A 20,247-nucleotide genomic window follows, 5' to 3' on the forward strand; every position below is an offset into this window, starting at 1 on the left:
TTTAAGCGTGCCAACAAATCGTTCAAGCGCATGGCACATCGATTCGTCCGAGTCTTGGCCACATTGTTTCCCACGTTACGCGCTAACTCGAGCATCCGACTCCCGGTTTTTTTTAAGTCTTCTCAGCCTATGTCGATAAATTATATAAGCGAATAAGAATTCGGCTAAGTAGCCATTCTCTCTAGGTTTACTTACGTATTGATCTCCTCTTGACCGGAGATATAGAAATAGAACGTTCTTGAGTATATTTGAGAAATCATAGGTATACTTTATCTGTCTCATGGCAAGGATTAGAGGCTCCGCGCTTAGACCCATAATCCCAGCCATATTGCATATGATTGCCGAGGCTAGTACCAAGACCTTTACGCTGTGGAGTATCTTAAGATAATTGGTCCGTTATCGCTGTAAGATATCAAATAGTTGCTGTTCTATGTCTCGATTGGTGTCGGGCGTTGAGAAGAGCTGGGAAAAAGAAGGGAAATTGTTCATCAAGGTTCTCGTCTCGAAGCATGCTTGTGATACCTCAGGGGTGCTTTCAGGACGAGCTTAAACACTAATAAGTATCTCCGGGGTTATTTTAGAGTTCCATTCTATAACTCGAACAAGATAGACAGCCGCCGCGTCGTCAGACGGGGTGGCAACTAGTAACCCCGTCAGGAGGTGTAGATGCACCCTGATCGCGATTTGCGTTTTGATTGCCGGTTGTAAAAGTACTGGATTCGCCGATATGCCGTTCAATAACGAAGAGTTGGCGATTGGGCGTAAGGGAATTCCTTCACGTCAGAGAGTGATGGGCTGTTGACTATCCCAGGTGAGATATTGGCCGGAAATGATGATTCGAGGTGCTCTCTCGGAAGATTGTCTCTCGATTCGACCGGCTGCGGGCCTCGTTTCTCCGGCGTTAAGTATTTGGAAGGTGTATTTACTACGTGGCAGTTCTATAAGTCGGCAAGATAATTCTCTACAGCTGTTGAGTTCAGTAACATCATCTACTATAGCGGTGCTATTAGTATAGATTTAGTAACCAACAAACTCGCCTCTGGCACTCCATTAAATCGTACGTGTACAGCGCCTCAGAACCCCAAAGCTGTACCTGAAGCTGCTGGTAGTAGCTTGGACCGCATGGTCAAAGCAAATATCGTTCTGGCTGACATGAAGGACTTTGACGGCCTCAATGTCCCCTGGGATGAGCTTCTCCCCAACAACTCCAAATCAGTAAATGCTTCGGCGAAATAGCTATGCAGGATCGAAACACTGAAACATGATATTTCAGTCCCGTACACGCGTAGCAGTCCACCAGCTACCTCAGGGTACCGATTTGGAGATCATGATGACAGCAAGCTAACGATTAAGGGCACAGATTTCCCATCGTCTGAACTGCTCATGAACATAGACAGTCTGTTATTATCTCGCAATTTGCAGCGTACAATGGAGCGGAAACATGAAAAGTTACTTTCTTGACGATTGGGAAGCTTGTATCTAATGTGTTGAGACTATAAATGAAGGAAACCCGAAGCCGCTCTTCCTGCAAACAATCTAGACCAATGCACTCATCTACTTGTCAGATTGAAAATCTCAAGCAGCCTTGATAACAAAGTCCCATTGTCCACTTGTGCCTTGGAGTACTTGTTCATGACCTGGTATGAGAATATACACTGGTATAGTTTCATCTGTTGCTATGTCAAGACACAGCCGTAGATTCGTTTCCGCATTCTCATCTTTTGTCCAGGTCACACGAACCAGACCTCTAAGCTTGCCATCAACCATATCCAGAGGAACCGTTGCCTCTAAACTTGGGAACAGTTCGATGCGGGGAGAAAAGTTGATTGCCTTCCAGCCAGGAAGAGCTGGAGAGACTCCAGCAACTTCTACTGTGGCTTCGTAGATGGGAATGCTACCCCAAGCGTGACAATCCGACCGCTGCCCACCCTGATCTTCGACCCATGTCGTTAAGTTCTGACTAAGCTGCTTTCTCCACACGGTCCAGAACGAAGGAAACGCTTCATTATAGACAGTAGAGCCGGCGGTGGTCAGAGCTCGGAGGGTGTAAAAAGACATTGAGATACTTTCCTGTACGAGTTTCCTAGCGGCTGAGCTTCTCTACCCTTCACGCAGCCGCTTAGCACAGCCCAGATTTGGCAGTGCTTGCTATAGTCTTTCTTGGTGCAGTCACTGCTTATAGTGTCTGTGAAAAATTCGCCATCATAACAGGCCTCTCTTACCCGTCGCACAATCTTCTCAGATCGTGCCAGAAACTCTTCGGCCACTGCAGGTCTTCCTAGATCCCTGAATAAACCGGCAGAAACTTGAAGAGCATAGGCATAAATCTGGTTGGTGTATGTCGAGATGCCGGTCCGTGAGAATGCTGGGGGTACGCCATAGGGAATCCATTCGAGAGCCCAGTCAACATAGTACCAGACCCCAGGCTCTGGGTCTGAGTGGACTAGTCCGCTGCTACCAATACGTGTCTCAAAAAACGCTAAGACGGCATCAATAACTGGAAGGAAGCGAGCGGTAAACTTGGCATCGCCCCGATGAAGGTAGTGATCGCTCACAGCCATGATCCAATATAAGCTAAAGTGTGGGATAACTTGAGGACGATATGAGGGAGATCTACTGGCTGTCAGTCCAATGCTGGCGTCGAAAGAGTTATGAAGCTGGACAAGGGCTTGTCTTGCTAGTCGATCATCACCAGATATGTTATAGGTGAAAAGGGCAGAGCTTCGGGTATCCATGGCATATTGAAGTTGCTCATAGAATGGACAATCCTCGTAGCAATCATGCATACAGTTCGCCAGGGTACGAATACTCGTCGACCAGAGCTGCTGCCAGAGCTTGTTGTTCTCGGACCCTTGTTGGTCAGCCTCGAAGCTGGCGGTAACTTCTAGTGGGTAGTGGACTGAGTCGACCTCGAGGTCATCGAACGCCAAACCATCTGGCCCGGCACTGATCTCAATCCTGAGGAATCGAAAGGTGCGGAAGTGAAATGGCATAAAGATCTCCCGTTCTGACTCATTTAGATGGTATCCCAGGGGTTCGAAGTTGACTTGTCCACGGAATTGGTAAATGTCCTTGGTGCCATATAGACCCTTCGTATAGTCGCATCGATCGTCCTTCTTTCGCGCCCAGGGTGTCGCGCCGGGGTCATCTTCGTAGCTCTCCGAATACATAACTTGAAGAGAGGCTCCTCTTCTCTGCGGCCGTTGGAATCTAGCGCGGATAAAGGCAGTGAGATGGCCGTCTGCTTCAACCTCTATTGAGTGATTGCTCCCCGGTGGTAGCTTAAGGCTTGTCTGATCATCTGCCGTCGTGGTGTTGCTGCAGAGTTTGGCCTGCCAGGCCTCCTGGGCTATATCACTCTTGACATTATGGACTCGTTTCAAAGCAACACGCTGAATTCGAGACTGTGGTATCATTCGAGGGGATAACTTCCAAGGGGTTGTGTGCCCAAATTGGTTGTCAAACTCGAGCAGCTTAGCAAGGCACCAAGTCAATCTGTTCTCTGAAGTGGCGCTGGTTCGTTCGTAGACGTGAAGAAAAAAGTCTTCAGGCTCGTCCACTCTGAGCATGCTATATGGATCGATAGCAGTCTCCCACATTTCGCTACTCTCAAGGAGGGCAGCGAAAGGCTCGTTCTCGGTCTCAGCCTTGACTCTGAGACCGCCAGACGGAAGCCGTGGGAAAGAAGGGGCATACGCATCGTTGATAAACAGACGCAGGACATGAATCGCAATGTGGTTTTCACCCTGTCGCAGGTATGGGCCAATATCAACGTTATCGTAGAACCATAGCTTGGCGTCTCCCTTGACAGGGCCGAATGCAACCTGTTGGCTATTCACATAGAGCTTGTACTTGGTGTCGGCCGTGATCTGGATGACCAGGTTGCTTGGTGGCTGGCAGTCTAGCTTGAATCTCCTCCTGAAGTGAACAAACAGGCCAGATGTGTCAGGGATGTCTTCACGGAAGGATGGATGCCACATCCAAGTGCGATCAAGGTTGTGGGCCATGATGAGGTGGTTGGTGTGGCGAGGTGAGCTGGAGCCTTTTCCGGCTACAGGGACTATTTATGAACGAGCAGGATTAATTGGGGTAAGTCGTAGAGAAGCAGAGTGTCAGCTCGGGAGACATGGAGCAAATTCTCGGACTACAATTGCAATTATGAACCCCGACCACCTGCGATTAAGCTAGAAACCGTGATGGTTATTATTCTCTCATGAGGGGTCAATCGGAAGGATTCGTTGATTGGATAACCTTATTCGATGATTAGAGTTGATATTCATTTGAGTTGGTAGAATCCATAGTGCGGGCTTTATCTGGGGGGCTGCAGCAGGGAGTAAGTAAGCGGTTCGAGACTCCTCTGTAATCTCGTATGTAATCGTTAAGTTAAGCACTACCTTGTCGTATTCGGTGGAATTGAGCGAAATTTAGCTTTTGACTTGCTCGAGCAAATACAGTATATACCCGCTAGCTAAGTAACCCTGGTCGCTAATGCCAACCTAGTAACGTCTCTCAGCGGTCGAACTGTTGGACTCCAATAGCCAAAAAGTTTGATCCCATCGACTGACAAACTAAGGTGCGGTGCTCCTTCGGGGTTGTTATACCGCACGTCGGTGTAATCATTGTACCCACGGGCGGCAAGAAATTACGATTCAGCTCATTCTCTATTAACCACTGTCAGTGTCGCCACTGCATTTCATTTGATGCAGTCTAAGGGAATTTGAGGTTGGGTTTGGGCCGCTGGCTGGTCCCCCGGTTGAAGTTCCTGCGTTGTATTGTCTTTGAGACTCAAAACTTGGCTGCAGGGATTCACTGTTGGGACTAACCAAGAGATGGGAATCAGAAAAGGGGCTGCAGCTAAAGCGAGCACGATAATTGCCCGAAATGCTCACATGTTCATGTTAAGCCACGTATGTCAAGAGAGCGGGCCCGCCTGGGTACCCCAATATCCCCCAGACAGTCTAATAAAAGACCCCGCAATAATGCCGAACCCTATAGCTATTTCTCCGAGCAGTCAATGAACAGCAACGGTGGCTATGTATGATCACACGCTCGGAAGATAAGGGTCTTCAGCCCCGAGCTTAAGATGAACTTGGCCCCTATGGATCACCCTAGCTCGCACAGCTGATGCTTGGTAAGCCCCCGCGCCCAGACCACCTCGGAAATGCACACGGAGGCATAATAAGCCTGGGTCATACTTGACCTGGAATTTATTCCGATCAAGCCTACATTTGTCGCTTCAATGGCACACAATATTACAAGATGGAGCGCATTAAAGTCAACCCCATCATTCCTGGGTTTGCTCCCGACCCTTCCGTCACCTACGTGGACGGCACCTACTTCCTTGTCAACTCCAGCTTCCACATGTTCCCGGGCCTGCCAGTTTATGCATGCAGAGGCTTGGAGGAATGGAAGCACATTGGTAAATCTCTCCAGTCTTGCACATCTGCGATCTCCAGTCAATGGCCTCCCCTGCTTACGATTTCAACCAGGCAATGCAGTGAATGGGGTAGGATTGATGTCTTCTAGCGCTCGATGACTCGGCTGGTCGGCCCTGATGAGGATGGTATCAAGATAGCCGCCCAGGGAGGGCTCATGGCTCCCACGATCAGATACCACAAGGGTACCTTTTACATCGTCTGCACCAATATTTATCAGAAGGAGCCGCCCGCTGGAAAGCACGGCTGTCGAAACTTCATTTTGTCAACCACCGATATCTGGGCCGACGAATGGAGCGATACGGTCTTCTTCAACTTCCAAGCAATCGACACCAGCTTATTCTGGGACGACGACGACCCGCGTGTACCTCATGGGCGCCCAATCACCCGCTCCGGAAACGCAGATTTGGCAGTTCGAGATCGATGTCAAGACCGGCAAAGACCTCTCCGAAAGGAAGATGCTCTGGGAGGGTATCACGAAGGTGTACCCCGAGGGTCCGCACATGTATAAGAGGGATGGATGGTACTATCTTCTTATCGCTGAAGGCGGCTGTTTTGCAGACCACCATGTCATTATGGCTCGGTCGCGAGATATCTGGGGTCCGTATGAAGTTAACCCAGCGAACCCGGTGCTACCGAAAGCGGACCCTGATGGATACATCCAGTACACAGGCCACGGAGACCTCTTTCAGCATCCTTCGGGACAATGGTACTTTGCATGCCTCGGTGTACGCAAGAATAACGGGCGTTTCATCATGGGACGCGAGTCCGTCCTTACTACGGCCTCGTGGAACCAAGGGGAATTCCCGGTCATTGACGCCGTTCAGATCGACGTGCCCCTTCCAACAGACCAAAACCTTTGCCCTTCCAAACTTCCTGTCGCGAGAAAGCTTGGACGTCCAGACGTCGCGTATCTCCAGATCCGCGACCCCGTGACGGAACATTATGAACATGATGGAAGCAGTGTCACTTTGACATCCAGCACAGCGGACCTGAACCAGGACAACGAGCCGGTGACGTTCATTGGAAAGCGTCAAAGGAGTCTTCATGGCATGTCTTCCGCAACGCTCGAGGCTCTGGATAGCTCCGGCATAAAAGACTCTCGACTCAAGACAGGTCTATGCTATTACAAAGACGAGCACCGATATGCTCGTGTCTTTATTGACGTCGACTCCAAGAATATTGTCTTTGAGGTTATCAATAGGGCCCGTTCCATTGAACGAACATTATCTCAAAGCATTAGCGCGTCGGCCAACGACAAGAGGATAGTATTTGGGATAGACTACACGGAACTCTATCTTGCCTTTTGGTATTCTCTCGGGGAGGACGGGACGAGGCGAGAGATGGGCGCAATAGACTCCCTAGATATGACTGGACATGACTTTGTGGGGCCTGTCATTGGTGTGTTTGCGATTAGCAATAACCAAGTCAAGGTCAGATATCTAGATATTACAGTGGCATAGATCAGTACTTAGATACACTGGTATAGATCAATATTTGTAAAAGTACCATCTCATAAAGAGCGACAAATATACGATTAGAAGTGTTAACGATGCTTCTAAAGTGTAAGGTGGAAGACCCTCAGCACCCCCTACCAAATTGGTCCTCACTAGTAGAGCCAGAGCAACCTATCCTCACTTGGAAGCATAAGATAACTTACATTGTCTATTCCTTGTTCTATAATCTAGTGCCTATGTAGTCGATTGCTGCCTACAAGGTTAAGCTTTAGGCTGCCAACACAGGTGATGAGGAGACGATATCTTTTTCACAATATAAGCTTCTACCCAAAAAGCTTCCACGATGATAAATTACTCTGTCTATCCCATATTCTATAATCTAGCGATACCTTGATACTCAAAAGTATTACATAAACTAATGTACCTTCCTATCAGTTACATCCATCTTTTTACACTCGTCTATACCCCGCCCCAGTACAAATCCCTTTCTAATTTGAACTCGCGCTGCAACACTTCATCTCTAGGGTCTGCGCTTCGCGACATCACCACCTTGAAAGAGCCCTTTTCAGCAAGCCACTTCTCCTCTTCTTCGTCCCAGTATGACACGGCATACTTGTTCAAGCTGATTTCGGCCTTCACCTTCCCACCGCTGGGCACCCATACCTTGGCGAACCCCTTCGATTCTTTGCGTGGCCGTAGAGTGGCGCATTCTACATCAGAGACCCACAATTGTACGATCTCGTGTCCATCTTTGTCACCGGTGTTGGTAACATCAACCGACACGTTGAAAGTTTGCTCCCCATCATCGCCCAAGTCGACAACCTCTGGGGCCTTGAGGTTCGAGTACTCAAAGGTCGTATATGAAAGACCGAATCCGAAGTAAAAGAGCGGGTCGTTGCCAAGCTTCTCGTAGTATCTGTGGCCGATGAATACGCCTTCTCCGTAATACATCTGGCGGACGCCTCTGCCGAAGCTAAGGAAAGACGGCGTGTCTTCAAGTCGGCGCGGGAACGTAATAGACAGACGTCCGGACGGATTGCAGCGGCCGAAGAGTACATCGGCGATAGCGTTGCCTGTTTCCTGGCCACCAAACCACGCCTGGATAAGAGTCGAAACATGGTTGGCCCAGGGCATGGTCACTGGACAGCCGGACTGATTGACAATGATCTAATTTGACATTAACCAGGAACCATGGTGATCTGAATGACATTTTCCATTGACTCACGGTTTTAGGGTTCGCTTCGGTTACCCTCTGAATAAGGTCGTTGATCCCAGGTGGCAGCTCTAGATCGTGCCTATCCACCGCTTCGGTTTCATAATCGGCGTTCAGACCAGCTATGACAATAGGCACGTCTACACTCCTCGCTAGTTCAACGGCTTCATTTAAAGCGACAGCAGGGTGGATCTTTTCGCAGCACCCGATCCGAACACCACCAATGCATGACGTTCCGACATAGGGCCCTCCAAGGCTGGTGGACATAGATTCATTCTTCAGGAGGACAGAGATCTCGTAAACCTGTCCTTCATTGGCTTCGAAATCAGCTGTCAATTCCATACTTGCTTGATTGAACATGGGTGTCTGGAGCGTCTTCTTGGGATGGCTCGACCAAAGATCGACGGCCGCTTTGCCATCGATATAGAGGCGTCCCTTGCCCATCACACAAAGACCGACAAGCATAGTCGCTGTTTTAGGTGCCTTGTATAATGTGACGACGCGAAGCCAGTATGCGTCAGGAACGCCGGGGGGGTGGTTGTCTGCAAAATACATCGTGGCCTGGGTTGTAGTCGTAGAGTGAAGTGGTTCAGCCTTGGGGTTCCTCTCTGGGTCATCACCGTACCAAATGAGTTGATAACCCTCTTCATTTGTTCCTGGAACAGCGACGTGTTCGGATAGCGGCGGTGTGAATATGTGAGCTATTGGGGCAAGAGTTTAGTGGGATAATGTACTGAATCAGAGATACTTCAGACGCAAACCTACAATAACAGCCAACGGCAGTCCTCACTCTCCCCTTGCCGACAACATCTTCTATGGCTTCAAGCGGCTTTTGGACGTAGTATGGGCGTAGATCGGCTGAGCCACCGCCACTAACGGCGGGGTATATGGCCCCAAGGCCGATCAGACCATAGGTTTGTTGCGTTGATGGGTCGAGAGGCAATACCTTGCCTTCGTTCTTGAGCAGGACGATAGAGCTTCGAGCGACGTCTCGGCATAGTGCTCTCTTTGCAGGTGTATCGCCAGCTTCTTCGTTCGGTGATTGGCGCTCAATAGCCGGTCGCACCCTGTTGATTAGGTTGAGCAGATTCCGAACTCGTTCATCGATCATCGATTTCTTGACCTTTCGAGAAAAGAGAGCAAGGTGCAGAAGATCACCTCTCCACCTTGAAGGGCCCGGCATCTCCAGGTCCATGCCAGTATTCAGTGCCTCGGCAGTACTGAAGACACCACCCCAATCACTCATCAGCAGCCCGTCCCATGCCCATTCTTGGCGCAGGATTTGTGTATTAAGCCACTCGTTTTCTGAAGTATGAACGCCATTTATGCGGTGATATGAAGTCATGAATGACCAGGGTTTGGCGTGTTTTACCGCTAGCTGAAAAGGCAAAAGGTGTACTTCTCGTAGTGTCCTTTCAGCAACTTGCAAGTCGTCCTCGGGGGACATATATGACTGGTCATGTGCTGCATAGTGCTTGATGGAAGTCGCAACCCCTTTTTCCTGTACACCGTTGATATACTCGGAGGCCATCATACCACTGAGAATCGGATCTTCGCCAAAGGCTTCAAAACCACGGCCTATAAGGGGAGAACGTTGTAGACAAACGGTTGGAGCAAGTAGAATCTGGCAGCCCTTTTCTATGGTCTCTGCAGCCAGCATATTACCGACGGACCGCATCAACTTGGTATCAAAGGTCGCCCCCATCGCTGTCGCTGATGGAAGCAGAGCTCCTAGCGGCTGATCAGGATTAACCATACCATCTTCTCAGACTGGTGGGACGGGGATGACTTACGCCATTGAAGAAGGACGTGCCTCGCGCCCCGTGTGGACCATCTGTGGCCTGTTCAACAAAGGTAAGCGTGGTAAGCCACCGTTGGCTTGAGCATAATAACACGCACCGTAAGAGAGGGGATTTTCAGGCGCTCAATAGGGTAGGTAGACCAATTATCTTTGCCCGAGAGAAGCTTGACCTTTTCCTCAATCGTAGGCTGCTCCAAAGCATGGCCTGCTTCTACAAGAACAGGCATTGTGAGATTTGATAAGTGGCGGATGTGATGATTTGCAGTAGTATCGTATGGATTAGCTAAATTCGAAAAGAAAATCCTCGGTGGAGATATATACTTACAAACAGCATTTTCAGAGATTGGTCTGCGGTTGCGCACCAGAGATCCCAGGGCATTACACATAGGCAGGCCACTCCCCGCAATTCAGCCGAGCAAAAGTTCGAGAAAAATATGTGGACCGAGAATTCTGAGGCTAGTAGTAAATACCCGCAGAGCCGGACCAATACACCTGTGCAGATCGGGCAATTGACGGGTCATTACATTTATTGTTTTACCATAGGAAGTGGGATTCGGGCAAATTCCTCTAATTTATGTAATGTCCCTTTTGAATCCATAGCTGGATTTCAAAATGCGGGTTTTACTAATACGACCAGAGCGTAATGCCACAATTTAGCCGACTCCATTTGCTCTTAGGCATTATGAAACTGAGATAATACAACCTTTAATTATAAGAATATAAAGTATTAAACAGTCCTAGAGTCCGTTTAATTCTTAACTATATTGCTTTCATCTGTCAAGGTTTCTATGAAGGTCCACCATGGAACGCTCTGACGCGGAAATTCTGTATTCAAATCCAATTGTGCCTGGATTTGCACCAGACCCCTCGGTTGTCTTCGTCGACGGTACATTCTTTCTTTGCACCTCGTCCTTCCATGTATTCCCAGGTCTTCCCATCTACGCCTCAAAGGACCTTAAAGAATGGACACACATTGGTTCGTATCAACTTTCATAAACTGTCATTCAGAAGCCCAAGGACTGACATTTTCGTTCTGTTGGTAGGCAATGCTCTACATAAACGCTCACAGATGAGCCTGCGAGATGCGAACACGATACATGTGCCACTGGATACGGGCTTCACCATGGTTGCAACTACGGGCATTGTTGCTCCTAGTATACATTACCATGAAGGAGTCTTCTATATTATCACCACAAATCAAACCTTCAACGGCCAAGATTACGAGAGGCACAATTTCATTATCAAGTGCCACGACATCTGGAGCAATAACTGGGGCAACCCTGTCTATTTTGACTACCGTGGCATTGACACCAGCCTCTTTTTCTATGACGATGGCCGGGTCTTTGTGCAGGGAGCTTGGCATATCAGAAACGACAGACAGCCAACGAACACCATCAAGCAGGTCCAAATTGACATCAACACTGGAGAGTTGCTTTCCGAAACGACAGAGATATGGTCTGGCTGGGCAAAGTACGACACGGAGGGGCCACACATCTACAAAGTTGGGGAATATTTCTACCTCCTGGCCGCCGAGGGTGGAACATTCGAACATCACATGTTGACAATCGCAAGGTCCAAAGACATTTGGGGACCCTACGAGTCCTGGGAGCAGAATCCCATTATGACGGCTGATGGCAAGGACGAGTATATCCAGAATATTGGGCACGGCTCACTGTTCCAGGACGGTGATAGAAGATGGTGGGCCGCTGTCCTTGGAGTCCGAAAGCAGCCGAATAGTACTCTTGGCCTCGGTCGCGAGTCTTTTCTTTCACCCGTCGACTGGCCAGAGGGGGGATGGCCCACTGTCCACCAGCCTAGGATGAGCTTTAAGAGGGAAGCTGTGCCGTCGCTTGTCCCCCAAAAGCCACCCCAGACTCCTCCTCATATTGAAGATCTTTACATTCGAGATCATGACGAGAGAAAATACCGGTACCTAGATGACGAAGAAACCTTGCACCTCATTCCAAGCCAACATCCACTTGGTTCGGCTATTGAGAGTCCCACATTCCTAGGCCGACGCCAGCGCTTCTTGACCGGCACAGGATCTACCCGCATCACAGCAGACCAAGGTTTGACTGGAAATAGTATAAGAGCAGGTATCTCTCTGTACAAAGATCCCATACGCTTTGCCAGCCTAGTCTACGACTTTGACAACAGTACTGTTGTGTTTGAAGTTCATAACTCTGCTGCTGGGCTTTTTGGTACTGTCTCCCGCAAGCTGTCCTCGGGATTAATCGATGTTCAACTTCGAATTACATCTACGCCATCACGATATAGTTTCCAGGTGAGGGAGACTCTACGAGAAATTGAAATCAAGATAGACAAGGACTGGATTGAAATCGGTTCAGTAGAAACTAAAGCACTTGATGCTCGAGATTTCACTGGTCCGTTGATTGGCGTTTTCACTCAGACCCTATCAAAGGAGACTATAAAGGAAGGTGTTGTTTTCCAAGAGTTTAAGTTAAATGCTCAGGAATAAAGTAAAGTACAAAAACTGTTTATTATAGAAATTGCGCCATTGAGGCAGATAAACCTTCTCTAATATTGAGTTTTAAGATACTGGCCTACTATAGGGGCCTTACTGTTTAAGCCTTTTTAATATAAAAGTTAAAAGCTTGATAGCCTTATATAAGGCTGATAGTAAGGTAAAAGGAAAAGAGAGAAAAAAAAATTACTTATAGAAACGCGCGAGTAAAGAACCCACAGAAACGTCACAACCAGTCCTTCACGATCTGTAGCTACGGCTGAACAACCAGATCCGGAAGTCGGAATACTGTGAAACATTCCTGCGATCAGCGGCCGCCTAGTCCTACAGTCCAAATTAATTCCTGTACAATTGATTTAATTTACGCCGCTTTACAGGGGGTTGACTTGGGTTTCTGATTGGTGCTTGGGTATACATTCAGGCATGACAACACAATAACAGCAGCGTGTCAAGTTCTGACTCCCATTTATCAGCGTCTGTCACGAAAAATGTGAGGTATAGCCTAGTAGTCAGACAGATAGATCTATTACGCTCAGTAGACCATTATATATAGAGCTCTAAGAACTAAAAATATATACATTTTGCTAATTAACATCTTAATCTTAAAAAGCCTTTAACACACCCCTAATCTCACCCTTGACTGCTGCTCTCTCTCTTTGCGTCGGCTAGTTAAACCTCAAAATTATCGATCATCTTGATGGCTATTTCTCGACAACTATGAATCTGCCGTCACTCTGATTTATTTATCAGGGCAATTCCCTTTGACGCATTGTTACTATTATTAAAACCCGCTTCACAGTTGACTCCGGGTAATAATCGCATTCAGTGCTCCTGGATTTTCCCCATGTAATCATCCATAGGGCGGGGATAGGAACGGAACTTTTGACTTCTCTTGTTATGCTCCTCCAATGTACGCTGACAACTTGCCGACTAATCATGGTTACGTTTGCTGTCCCCGCAATAACACCGATCATGTAACACTAATTTCCCGAGCTATCGAACAGGGTTGGTGGGTAGTTAGTTACACGGAACGCGTAACGTTAGCCGGTTCTTGAGCTAGCATTTATGATAAGGACAAAGCACCTTATGGCACCCACAGCAGCAGCTCCAAATGAGCATTTGAAGATCGTCGCTGCCTTACAATACATGTAAGAGACTTAGTCTTCCCTTCTTGTGCTCTTTATAGATTCAAACAAGGAATCATCTTCAACGATAAACGTATTACCGACCTCCGACTGTACGCAATTTCCCCGCAACAATGACAGCGAGCACCAAAGATCAGTCTCCGCAGCATCCTCACCTCCGGCGCGACGATAACAGCACCCATCTAATTGTCAATGGAAACCCTTTTCTTATGCTCGCTGGCGAGTTACACAACTCCTCTCTCAGCTCAGCCCGCTATATGACCGAGGTGTGGCCAGCCATGAAGGAACAGGCTGTCAACACATTGCTCGGCGTTGTCTCTTGGGAGCAGATTGAGCCCGCCGAGGGCGAATTTGACTTTTCAGAGTTGGATAAGGTCATTCTCGACGCTCGTGGGCATGGTATACACCTTGTACTCTTGTGGTTTGGTGCATACAAGAACGCTCTCAGCACCTACGTTCCTCCGTGGGTCAAGACAGACTCGAAGCGTTTTCCCCGGGTATGCAGTATCGAGGCGGGCGGCAAGCGAAAGATTCTCGACGTCATAACACCTTTATCTACGGAGTGTGCTGAGGCCGATGCAAAGGCCTTTGGCAAACTCATGTCCCACGTCAGGGAGCTTGACGAAGCCTATTCCACGGTACTAATGGTCCAAGTTCAAAACGAGTCAGGAATACTCGGCGATTCCAGAGACAGATCTCCCATAGCTGAGGCGGCCTTTAAGCAACCAGTCCCAGAAGAGCTACTCCGCCACTTGGCCGACAACCCACACCCACAATTTGCGAAGCGGTTTCCTACTATCCCCAGAAGCGGACAACACTCATGGGAACAAGTATTTGGGGCTGGACCGCCTGCCGACGAGATGTTCATGGCCTTTTACTTTTCCCGCTATATTGAAAAAGTTGCTGCGTCGGGCAAATTCGCGTACCCGTTGCCATTCTATGCTAATGTCTGGCTCAACCTCGACTCACCAGCAGATCTAGATTCTGCCGTACCTCCTTCCATTGTTGCTTCAGTCGTCGTAGCCGGCGGCTCCGGACCGGGTGTATACCCTTCTGGTGGACCTTGCGCCCATGTTTCCGATATCTGGAGATTTAATGCACCTTCGTTGGACTTTCTCGCACCGGATCTCTATATGCAGGACTACGAGACGGTTTGTAGAGATTATACGGCTAAGGGCAATCCGCTCTTCATTCCTGAGCAGAGACGGGACAGGGAAGGTGGTCGCAGGATGTGGCTGGCTTACGGAACATATGGCGCGCTCGGCGTGAGTCCATTCGGCATTGATACCGGAGCTGAAGCCATTGGTAGGGAGTACAAGGTCCTAACCAAGGTCAAAGACTTTATCTTGAGTGCCTTACCTGCCGACCGGTTTGGCTTCTTCTTTGACGAGATTGAAATAACTGCTAGGGTCGATAAGCCATGGGTCAAGGTATTCGGAGACATTGAGGTCAGTGTGGAGCGAGCTTTTACCTTTGGCAAACCAGGTCCCGCCGGAGGCCTTATTATCAGGTTGGCTGATCGTAAGTTCATGGTCGTTGGATACGGCTTCCAAGCCCGCTTCGAGGGTTTGGCAAAAGGGGTTGCTTTCACCGGTCTCCGTAGTGTCAAGGAGATGGAAAGTGACCAGGAGGGAAAGCTCCATATTCTGCGCATGTTCAACGGTGATGAGACAAAAGGAGGCGAGGCCGTGGTTATGCCAAATGAGGAGCCTGACTATGGTTATTTCCCTGTTGCGACTACTGTACCGGCTCGTACTGGCGTTGCACAAGTTGAAGTGTATACCCTGGCAAAGGATGCTTAATTAGTTCTAAAATAGGTACAAAGATTTCTGAACCCATTCAGAACTATTACACTCTGAACAGTATTTCCACAACGACATGAAGGATTGATCTGGTTACTAGATAGTCTAAGCTGCTCTAAAGCGTTTCGCCCATGGTACTTCAAATAACTTAAACATTAAAATGTGACATTAAATTAAATCAGGGACTTGATCGAAGTCATACGGATTTATTAAAGGAAAGGAGTTGGAAATATAGCATTGCCGTCAGTGAAGTGGATTATCTTATGACTTTTCAAGAATAATCAGGTCAGTAAATGATTAAATTCAACGTAGATGTTGCCCCGTTCGTTCAGTAAATCTGAACATTGACAAGCGCCATTCAGTCAGTGCGGGATAGAGATTGTGAAAAGAGCTGAGCCAGTTTTTCGTTTTTGCCCCTTCTCTCATTGTACGACAAACAAGTATCTTGTGTACATCACTGGATAAGGATATTTATTGTGGTTGGTTCGTGACGCACTCACATGATATTGGGTTGAAGAGCCTAGTGGCGTTCATCCTGATCTCCAATTCCTTTCGACCCGTATAAGGTTGAGGGGAAATCTTAACGACTAGGATTGGTGCCGCTGGCGCTCTTGATTCGTGACAGTACATACGCTGCAACCTACATGACTCGTGTCAGATGAGTTTGTACGAGTGCCTCGATTCCGATGTAGACCGACTCTGACCAACACGATGGAATGGTCAAGAGAATCTCAGATGTCACGAGGTTGATGCCCCATTCGCAGGGTTTCAAATATAAGGCGAGGCGGAGAATTTTGGGCGTGGCAGAGTAATAGCATGCCAGAGCAACACACTCGAAATCCTGACTTGGATAACGCACTTTGATTCGCGTGAATCATAAGCTAGTCGATACGAGCAATGTGGGGCACTTTGCTCGTTTATCTCGTTTTCCTGGGGCGGGGAAGCTTTGGAACGAACCATTATGCTAACCCTTACTCTCTACAGTACCTTTCATTTTAACCGACGCTATCAGAGGACCCTCGACCCCCGGGTAAACTACCATTGTCCACACTGAGTAGGCTGAGCGGGGTTCGATAAGGCCCGCCTAGGCGCCCAGGAGCCTACTCTCGATCAAATCTAAACCTCTGCAGGAGAAAAATTTCCGATATCCTGGAAGGCGCTGAGGTACGCTTTGGCGGACTTGGTCGATTGCCATGATGGGCTTAAGTGTTCATATGTGGCCTCAGAACACTTGGACCGGACTATGTTCTTGCATATACCGATACCATAACAGTGTGCCTTATATTTGGCAGTATTGTGCCGTTACCCAGAGCTTATAGAACCATGGTCACGTCACCAAGGATGCCGCGCGCATGCCCAAAAATCGACCCACGAGAAAGATTGGCATATTTAACGCTTAGCAGGAAACTATCACCTCGAAAATGCAAGACTTGTTTACTTAGAAAGGCTGTTTGTAAAAAATAAACTTCTCTGGTCAACACAACGGCTTTGACCACTGCATCTCACAGACTCCCCTTTTAAGTCTCATCATGTCTTCGACTCTGAACGTAGTCTAAATATTGACAGACCTTACGCTTAAGGAGAAGGTTAAGCTCCTCGCCGGTTGAGATACATGGTCTACCCATCCTGTATAGCGCCTGAATATCCCCTCGATCACGGTACGTTGCTGGTGAGCTCAAATTAATGCCCGAACTTTATAGTGACCCTCACCGACACAGACAACAGACGGACCACATAGGGCGCGGGGTATATCATTTTTTATAGTATGAGTTAGTCTATTAGTATTTACTTAGAAATCTCGCGTTAATCAACTTTCGCCAACCTCAAGGCGCCGTCCTCCCCTTAGCAACAGCGATAGGGGCACCCTTCGACACCAAGTTAATGCGATCAGTTGGTAACATACTGACGGTAGAAACGAAGGAGAAGGGCTGCTAGGTTCTGCTTACGCCGATAATCTACCTTCAGCGCTCGCCCCTAATCAGCCGTAGATTCGAAGCATTCGGCGAAGACCTAATCCTTAGCGGCCTCATGGCGATAGAGTATATTAACAGTATTCACGAAAAAGGTACTACCGTTTCTATCAAGCACTATACAGCACATTACCAGTCGTCTACATCCCTAGAAGATGGACTCCGTATTGCTATTAGGACGCTGCAGGAGACCCATCTCCTGCCCTTTTAGTTAGCCGTTAAATATGCCTATCCCTAGTCGTTCATAACTGCATACTACCGCCTTAATAGCATCTGTATATCAGAAGATCCGTGGTTGGAAGAAACGCTTCTGCGCCAGGAATAGGGGTAGGATGGCTTGGTAATAAGCGATTAGTTCGGCCTCTGCAGTACCGCATAAGCTGTCCATGCCGGCCTGGACCTTGAAATGCCGGGCCCGATATAATAAAGAGGCGGCCTCCTGCTCTGGTCTATCATATGCCGAGAGGTAAAGGAGTCCACGATTGATAAGCGAGTCCGAAATCTGCTCAACCTCGTAAACAAGGTGCTGCCAAGAGCGCGTTAAAACAGCCAACGTTTACCATTATAAGCTTACCTGAGGAATCTTCTCCTTAATACTCATTTACTTACCCTAGGGTTCAAATAGCCTATCTCTTCACTCCGCTCTCACCATCACCGAATGCAGCAGTCAATCTTGCAATAGGAAAAGACTTCACCAAATTTGTCAACTTGTCCAAGAACAGCGCGTTCTTTAGAAAGATCTGCCCTCGCTATTAGGCGACGACGACCAGAGAAGCACTTGCGACTCTCTCCCCCTCTCTTTTCACATCTCTTTTGTACACATTCTCTTACTTTCTTTATCTTCCTCTCACCTGTGCTCGACCAGATGAAGGGCGCCATCACGCCCTCCATCCGGTCGTGACTACTTTGAGGCAGTCTCGGACTGCCGTATGCATAGGCTGATCTCAGCCCTCCTGACACCAGGTTTCATAAGCGGCTCTGACTCCTCGGCCGCGCCTGATCATCCCGCTGACGGGTAACAGGCCCGATAGGATGCGCCATTTGTGCCGTTGATATGCTGGATCGAGTGCGGTTCACTGACGCGTTTGCAGAAATTGGACACCATGGCGAAGACTAATTTCGCGACTAATCCTTTATGTCCAATAGCATTTCTGTAATTGGTGTGTAGATAGATGCCGATTTCTCTAGCTCAGCACGTCCTGTGCCCCAATAGGGGACTTTCGGGGCCTATGGCCCCCCGGACGAAAAATATACATAACATAACATAATAACATAACATAACATATCTCCAAAAGGCACTGTCAGCCATCGACAACGGCGATGGTCTACCCGTTGCATCCCGAGGAGTTCGAGTTGCCCTCATTGGGGCTCTCACCCTCATCGTCAAAATGCAGAGCACGCCCGATCTTGGTCACGTCTACGAAGCAGTGAAAATCGGCCAAGTCGAAACAAAAGCCGCAGCCGAAAGCCTAGCGCATCACGTCAACAGCCTCAAAAATGAGCTCAACGAAACAAACACTAAAGCTCAACAAACCATGGAAGTAGTTCAACGTAATTCGGAAATTGCGATGGACGCAAAAACGGCCGCGAAAGAAGCCACGGAAATCGGTAAAGCAACAATGAAAATGATCAGAGATATGAAGCTCGTGAGCCAGCAAAACCATGCTAGCATCACGCCCACTTACGCCAACGTGATGGCGAGGGGAGGGCTGGCGACAAGCATACATAACCCACAGAACCAGAAAGCATCACCTGTCCAGACCGTACGCGAGATCATCATCAATATCAGAGACCCTGTCACTATAGCCAACATCAGAGCGATGAGTCCCCGTAGCCTCAAGTCACATGTAGACCTCGCAATCGCACAAAGCAGCAACGAACACATAGAGAAGATCAAGGTAGTATCCTCCAATCAGCTCAGGAGCGGTGACTTGAGCATCAAGACGGCCACTTCATCGGACATGGTAGCGCTTAGACAGTTTGCAGAAGACTGGGAACAAAGGATCGGAAACGGTGCCACTGTACGCATTCCGACGTATGGTGTCTTGGTACATGGTGTACGCACTAGTTCGATGGATATGGATAACTTCGAACTCATTAGAGAGGGGTTATTGCAGGATAATAAGCCTTTCATACCAACTGCGGAGATCAAGTACATAGGCTGGCTGACGAGATCTTCGTCCTCTAAATCAGCATCTTCGGTCGTGGTCGAGTTCACACGACCGGAAGATGCGAATAAAGTTATTGATGAGGGCCTCATTTGGCAAGGCGAGGTGTTCCAATGCGAACTCTATGACAGACAGTGCCGCGTGAGACAATGCTTCCAGTGTCACAAATATGGCCACATAGGAACCCAGTGCAAGGCAACAATAACATGCGGCTACTGCGCGCAAGAGCATCCTACCCGGGATTGCCCAACCAAGAGCGATAGGGACGCACCACGGAAATGTGCGGCCTGCAACGGTGTACACGAAGCCTGGAATAACCAATGCCCTGTCAGGAAGCAGGAGGTCAATAAGGCCAAAGCGGCCTCTAAACTGCGGCCCAGATATCATCTAGAGCTAGAAAGCTTCGTCACCAGGATATCTACCGGAACCAGAACGCGGGAGCGGCAAAACAACACCAACACAATCACCAGGACAGGACGACCTATTTTGGAATCAGGCCGACCCCAGGACGCCAGTTCGACCCGGAGCAGGTCGCCTACCAAGAGGCTACAGAAAAGAGCGAACCCTGGCAGTGACCAGGTGGCGTCAGATAATCCCGATAGCGAGATCGTCGTAAACATGGGGAGCCAGCGGCCAAGACGAACGGCAGCCGCTTCCAGGAGGGTCTTGGAAGCACTGGACGTCAACAGACAAACCACACAGCATGGTCAACAGATGGAAATCGACGACCAAGAATGTTAACACAAAATACTCTTACAATACTACAGTACA

At 48.5% G+C, this 20,247-nt stretch overlaps 6 protein-coding genes across 6 annotated transcripts; 4 read left to right on the plus strand and 2 right to left on the minus strand.

Moving 5' to 3' along the window:
• Window positions 1-1,575: 1,575 nt before the first annotated feature.
• On the minus strand, window positions 1,576-4,007 carry FPRO_16011 (uncharacterized protein; the record flags this gene model as incomplete). Its single annotated transcript, XM_031225107.1, has 2 exons — window positions 1,576-2,070; window positions 2,223-4,007. The coding sequence occupies 2 exons, from the start codon at window positions 4,005-4,007 to the stop codon at window positions 1,576-1,578; spliced, it is 2,280 nt and encodes a 759-aa protein (XP_031090300.1).
• Window positions 4,008-5,259: 1,252 nt separating this feature from the next.
• On the plus strand, window positions 5,260-6,898 carry FPRO_16012 (uncharacterized protein; the record flags this gene model as incomplete). The annotated part of the gene is made up of 3 exons (XM_031225108.1): window positions 5,260-5,379; window positions 5,527-5,799; window positions 5,849-6,898. 3 exons carry the CDS (start codon window positions 5,260-5,262, stop codon window positions 6,896-6,898), a joined length of 1,443 nt encoding a protein of 480 aa, XP_031090301.1.
• A 453-nt stretch (window positions 6,899-7,351) lies between these two features.
• On the minus strand, window positions 7,352-10,133 carry FPRO_16013 (uncharacterized protein; the record flags this gene model as incomplete). Its single annotated transcript, XM_031225109.1, has 5 exons — window positions 7,352-8,059; window positions 8,118-8,806; window positions 8,871-9,843; window positions 9,899-9,946; window positions 10,005-10,133. 5 exons carry the CDS (start codon window positions 10,131-10,133, stop codon window positions 7,352-7,354), a joined length of 2,547 nt encoding a protein of 848 aa, XP_031090302.1.
• A 574-nt stretch (window positions 10,134-10,707) lies between these two features.
• FPRO_16014 (uncharacterized protein) lies at window positions 10,708-12,385 on the plus strand (the record flags this gene model as incomplete). Its single annotated transcript, XM_031225110.1, has 2 exons — window positions 10,708-10,882; window positions 10,950-12,385. The coding sequence occupies 2 exons, from the start codon at window positions 10,708-10,710 to the stop codon at window positions 12,383-12,385; spliced, it is 1,611 nt and encodes a 536-aa protein (XP_031090303.1).
• Window positions 12,386-13,649: 1,264 nt separating this feature from the next.
• On the plus strand, window positions 13,650-15,338 carry FPRO_16015 (uncharacterized protein; the record flags this gene model as incomplete). The annotated part of the gene is made up of 1 exon (XM_031225111.1): window positions 13,650-15,338. One exon carries the CDS (start codon window positions 13,650-13,652, stop codon window positions 15,336-15,338), a length of 1,689 nt encoding a protein of 562 aa, XP_031090304.1.
• Window positions 15,339-18,696: 3,358 nt separating this feature from the next.
• Window positions 18,697-20,217, plus strand: FPRO_16016 (uncharacterized protein; the record flags this gene model as incomplete). Its single annotated transcript, XM_031225112.1, has 1 exon — window positions 18,697-20,217. One exon carries the CDS (start codon window positions 18,697-18,699, stop codon window positions 20,215-20,217), a length of 1,521 nt encoding a protein of 506 aa, XP_031090305.1.
• Window positions 20,218-20,247: the final 30 nt, after the last annotated feature.

Source organism: Fusarium proliferatum (genome assembly GCF_900067095.1).
Source record: "Fusarium proliferatum ET1 genome assembly, contig: FPRO_scaffold019, whole genome shotgun sequence".
NCBI lineage: Eukaryota > Fungi > Ascomycota > Sordariomycetes > Hypocreales > Nectriaceae > Fusarium > Fusarium proliferatum.